Source organism: Hyaena hyaena, unplaced genomic scaffold (genome assembly GCF_003009895.1).
Source record: "Hyaena hyaena isolate Hyena2069 unplaced genomic scaffold, ASM300989v1 scaffold_716, whole genome shotgun sequence".
Lineage (NCBI taxonomy): Eukaryota > Metazoa > Chordata > Mammalia > Carnivora > Hyaenidae > Hyaena > Hyaena hyaena.
In genome coordinates this window covers 645957-651956 of record NW_024081349.1, presented here as the reverse complement: position 1 = coordinate 651956, position 6000 = coordinate 645957, and the positions used below count along the sequence as shown (strand labels likewise).

Genomic DNA, 6000 nt, shown 5'->3' with positions numbered 1-6000 from the left:
GTCATTTTTGTGTAGATCTCATGAAAGTACTGAAGAACATGAATGTCTGCATCTAAGTGATTAGAGAAGATTATATTTCTGAATAATTATCTCAAATAAGCAATATTTCAATAGATGTTTTAGTTCTTAAATACCTCTTTATTTTAAACTGACCTATTATAGAGAGCTATCAATAAGATCAACTTTTGGTCTGTTTCACAAAACAGCAAGTTTTATCCTATATCATGCTTGATACTTTAAAAACCCTTGACTTTATCCTCATCTGTATGAAATATTTTGGTATATTAATTTCTTTCTGGCTAAATCAGTAATAATCAGTATGGGCATGCATGCACACACACACACAGAAAGATAGTAATAAAATAAAAAAGCCTAATAAACAGTATGGTAATAAATTTCATTACAGAGAGGTAGCCAAAATGGAAAGCCATGACTCCTTTTTCCATTTTATAAAACAGAGCATACGTAGTATTTTGCAAGGCTACAGAGTTGTTGTTTCTTTTCCATTTGTACCATTTTTTGGTAAAAGTAGGGATTTCTTTCTTTCCTTTCTTTTTTTTTTTTTGCATATGCATCTACTAACTCTAAAGGTAGGTAAAAATAAGAACTATGAGACCAGTGAATTACTTTTGGCTACTTCTGCTATGCTAATCAGGTGAGAGAAATCTGGGTTTCATATCAGGAGCCCTTCTGAATGGTTTAATTCCTTTACAGCTACCATTAGCTGTCAGCTTCACCATGGATATTGTCCATATGCACTTTGAGGTAGTCATTCCTTGTAAACTTCTTATGACAAAACTGGCATTCTGCCAGGGGACGATTGGGATTGTGAGTCATCTTGTGTCGGATCAGCATTTTTTTCAGGCTAAAAGCCAAGTCACAAACCTAGAAAAGATCCAAAGAAACCAATTGTATTATGTTGAAAAACCTGAAGATATGCCAACTTATCACTTACACAACATACATTATGCATCTTCCTATTGTTAAGTATGCACTGACAGGCATAAGAACAAAAATTGCTAGAAATAAATGGAATATAACATCCCAACTAAAGGGTAAAGAAAAATAATTCCAATTCCCAAGAGCTGTTTGCATTTAGTGTGTGTCCTCTATACCCTAACCATGCTACCTTTCCCTCCACTGCTATATTTAAACATGTCTAGAGAAACAATTCCCTGGGAACAATCTCTTTCTCCCCATGATGGAGTGTATTGACAATTTCATATTAAATCCCTTAAACAAAATGCCTAATGGCCCAGAGGGCACCTCCCGATTTGACCTAAATAGCACAAGACAAGTCTCAACAGTGATCCCTTCCTTTTAGCCCCATTTGTGAAGTGAAAGGTCAATGCTGATTTAAGCATCCCAAGTGGAAGTTTACTACCCACAATTCTGATTCTTTATTTCTTATTACATACACTAATTTAACTAAGGCATCTAACATGTGTCCTTCATATACGCTCTGCCACATCTCCACCTGACCCAACAGATATGAACAGCCCAATAATTATAACATTAAATTAACACAGAAGATGTAAGGTATTTCTGCCTCAGTACTTCCCCACTTGTCTTTATGTAGCTTCCTCTTGCTCATTCCTCAATGAAGCTTGTACTATCTGTCTGCTAGAAGTCCTCTGTTAAGTTAAGCTTTCATGGTAGTCTTTACTTTTCCTTTATAATACCTACTTCAAATACAATTAATTATTAGATAATTCTTTTAAATGTCTGTTTCCTCACAAGTCTAAGGAACATGAGAGTAGTCATTCCATAAATATTTCTTGACTTAAAGAAAGAAACGTAGACAGATGTTTGATAGATAAGTAAAACCCCTAAGAGCAATGTAAGGACACCAAAAACTATTGAATAATACTGGAGAAATTAAAGACGGTAACTATGGAGATTATTTTCAAGTAAAACTCTAAATTTCAAAACTTTTTTTAATAAAATTTGTTAAAATTTATTATCATAAATAGCACAGAATTAAATGTATCCCCTAGTTTTTATCTCCCTGGCTCCTTCTCTAACCTCATGTAATGAACAATAGATACCACATTCTTCATTGGCTTCCCACTAAAATTAGATTCAAAATAAATATCTTAGAATGCTTGAAAGGCTCATCAAAATTTGCTTTCCCACTTCACTTGTACCCTTCCTTTCTCACTATGCTTCAGCTCCACCTGTCATCTTACCTCCCCTAATAGCCAGGCTCATTCTCACCTATAGGCTTTGATTTGTTCTTTTCCCTGAGCCTTTTTCTCCATAGCTGACTCCTTCTCCTCTTTTAGGTTACTTAGAGTTACTTTCTCAGAGACTTCTTCCTTAAATATTCCTTTATCTCACCTAAAATTGTTCAGCCTTTATCGTAAAATGAAATTAGATATTTATTTAGGTTTAGTTGTTCAATGTCAATAGCTCACAGGGATATTGAGTTCTGTGAGCACAGGGGACCTGATATCTTGTTCAGTTTCATTTCAGTGTCTGGCCCAGGGACTAGTTTGAAGGGCTAACATCAGCTGTCATTATGTGCCAGGAACCACTCTTCACAACTTATAAACTTATAAACATCCACTTGTGCAATCCTTACCTTACCCTTTTAGGCAGATACTAATACTGTGAACTCCATTTTATAGAAGGAAACTGGCATTCACTTCAGTATCTCAAGCAAGCTACTCAGGGTCATAGAACTAGGAAGTGGTTTCCAGGGTTTAAACCCAAGTAGACTATAACCCCAAGGACCAACTATTTCAAAAGCTCAAACTTCAAACAAAGACATGCAAGCTGATTGTACCTTTTCCATTTGTCTGGCTGATACCATTTTTAAAAATGTTTATTCATTTTTGTAGACAAAGCATGACTGGAGGAGGGGCAGAGAGTGAGAGAGGGAGACACAGAAGCAGGCTCCAGGCTCTGAGCTGTCAACACAGAGGCCAAAGTGGAGCTGGAACCCAAGAATCATGATATCATGACCTGAGCCAAAGTCGATGCTTAAGCAATGGAGCCACCCATACCCCCCGGGCTGATACCATTTTTAAGAAATAAAATCCCCTTTGAAAAAATAAAGGAGGTTCTCAGTTCAGCTCACCAGAGTGTTGTGAGGGATACACAGTTCAAGTTAATTTACATGGTCACCATGGGAAAATTACAGCAGCAGCAAACTGGAGAAATGGAAGGGAAATTAAGCAAGATGCTAAAGTCATTGACAATGGCTCTCAATTAGGGAGTCCTAGAAGGTCCACATAGGAGACGGGATGAGAACAACCCAACAGATTTTTGAGTGAGAGCCAGGTAGAGGATTCAATGTCAGTAGAAAGCAGGTGATGTCACAGTTGTGAAAGGGACTACCTAGACATTAAAAGCTATGTTTTCATGAACTTAAATATAGTCATTAAGAAACTTCAAACTGATATTCTGTATATATCCACCAACTGTAAGGACATTCATGGTCATTTTAAAATTAGGGGAAAGCAAGGAAGAATTCAAATAGTGCAACAGGGATGCTTCCTTTCCCTCCTTTCCACCTGAGATTCTTATCCAACCCTTCGACCTACTCCAAATTAGTATTAATCACAAGCAAAAAAATAGAAAAATATTTAGTCTTTCTCTAGGTTAGAAGTAAACTGATTTGTTTTAAAATGAAGTGAAACAACACATTTAATAGAATGTACCTTGAGAGATAATATTAGAACACTATACAAACATCTTCTGTTAACAAATATTTATCACATACAATGTGCCTATCATTTCAGTTAGAAACAGAATGACAGAATCCTGTCTTGCCCTGTGAAGTCCACAGTCCTACAGAGAAATATTTTCAATGCCATGAACATTATATTAGAAGAAGGAACAGGATAGCACAATTAAGTCTTCCTGGATGTATGAGGGTCAGTATGTTATAAGGTGGGAAATGATATTCTGGGGAGAGGGAAGAGAAGGTGCGAAAGGTACAGAGGTGTAAAGAACAACGCTCATGTGGGAAACTGAAAACAGTTCCCTAAGGCTGAAGAAATAGATTCTTAGAGAAATAAATTGAAGTCAATCAATAAATAAGAGAATTAACTTGAAAAAAAGTTAGAGTTGAAGGCTGGACAACGCCCTACTTCAGTTCAGGTCATGATCTGGCAGTTCGTGAGTTTGAGCCCTGCATTAATCTCTGTGCTGACAGCTCAGAGCCTGGAGCCTGCTTCGGATTCTGTGTCTCCCTCTTTCTCTCTGACCCTTCCCTGCTTGCACTCTCACTTTCTCTGTCAAAAGTAAATAAACATTAAAAAATAACTTTGAAGGCTGGAGCCAAACCCTGGTAATCATAATAAAAAAACTGGAAGTATATTCTGCAAATGGTGGGGATGTATTAAAGGATTCTGAATAGAGACTAACACTCAAATATCATTTAGTCAGCAAGCTTGAGTGTATGAAACTGAAGTCAGCAAGGTCAATATTATTATTATACTCCAAGCCAGAAGTGATTTGGGTATGAACTAAGGACAAGAATCATTGATTCCTTAATTCATTCTTTTAAAAATATTTATTAAGTGCCTCTTATATGCCAGGCATAGTTTTAGGCCCAGGGATCCAGCAATGAACAATAAAGAAAAAAAAAAAAGAAAAACCAAAACCTCTGTTGTCATTAAGCTTAAAATACATGATAAATAATTAAACAAATAAATATGTAATAGATCAAGTGGATACAAGTGCCATGAAGGAGAAGAATATGGTGTGAAGGTTAAAAAGGCAATAGAAATGAGAAAGAGAGTAACTTGAGCACAAAACGGAAATAAGTACAGGAGAAGGCCATAAAGTCATCTGAGAAGGGTGTCCCAGGTCAGAGAAGCAGCAAACACAAAGACCTATTCATTGGAATATACTCTGTTTGTCTGAAAAACGGCAAGGAAGTGATGTGGCCAGAGTGAGGTGAAGGTGGTGGTAAAGTCAATGATCAGGGCAGGTGGGTGGGTGTGCAGATCTGGAGGGACTTTCATATCATGGTAAACTTTGGTTTTCACTTTAAATGGGATGGTTTTCATTGGAAGGCTTGAGCAAATGACTAAATATATAGTCTACATATAAAATATATAAAATCTGACAAAGGTTCTAGAAAGAACACTCTGGGTGGTAAGCTCCTAGGACTCTATCAGGAGCAAAGATAGGAGAAGACAGATAATTTAAGAAACTGATTCAGGGGCACCTGGATGGCTCAGTCGGTTAAGTGTCTGATTTTGGCTCAGGTCATGATCTCACAGTCCATGGATTCGAGCCCAGTGTCAGGCTCTGTGCTGACAGCTCAGAGCCTGGAGCCTGCTTCAGTTTCTGTGTCTCCCTCTCTCTCTGCCTCTCCCCGACTTGTGCTCTGTCTCTGTTTCTCAAAATAAACAAATGTTAAAAAAAATTAAGTGAAAGAGATTTTAAAACAAGATGTATAGGTTTTAAAATTTTATTTATTTATTTTAAGAGAGAGAAAGAGAGATGGAAGGGAGGAAAAAGGGAGAGGGAGAGAGAGAGAATGCCAAGCAGACTCAGCCCTGTCAGAATGGACCCAGGTGTGGGGTTCAATCTCACAAACTGTGAGATCATGAGCTGAACAGCAATCAAGAGTCCAATGCTTTAACCAGGTGAGCCCTTAAGGAGCCCCAGAGAGATGTATAATTAAAGGGAACATGTTAAGCAACTAAGAGGGTTAGGAAGATATTGATTTCAGTCTGGGATATAGGAGAGATGTCTTAAAATTTTTTTAATGTTTATTTACTTTTGAAAGACAGAGAGAGACAGAGTGCAAGCTGGGGAGGAGCAGAGAGAGGAAGACACAGAATCCGAAGCAGACTCCAGGCTCTGGGATGTCAGCACCGAGCCTGAGGAAGGGCTTGAATGCACAAGCCATGAGATCATGAGTTGAGCTGAAGTTGGAAACTAAACCGAATGAGCCACCGAGGTGCTCCAAGAAAGATGTCTTACAGGCGGGTCAAAACATCTGCCTAGAATTCAGAGGGAGATCTAGGCAAGAGAAAG

At 37.7% G+C, this 6000-nt stretch overlaps 1 protein-coding gene across 1 annotated transcript in view; it reads right to left on the bottom strand.

The window, feature by feature from the left end:
• Positions 1–220: 220 nt before the first annotated feature.
• PRDM5 (PR/SET domain 5) overlaps positions 221–6000 on the bottom strand; it is a 209083-nt gene continuing 203303 nt past the window's right edge. Inside the window, exon 16 of the mRNA XM_039217772.1 lies at positions 221–885. Coding sequence (XP_039073703.1) covers positions 721–885 — 165 coding nt within the window. The 3' untranslated portion in view covers positions 221–720. The remainder of the gene's footprint in view (positions 886–6000) is intronic.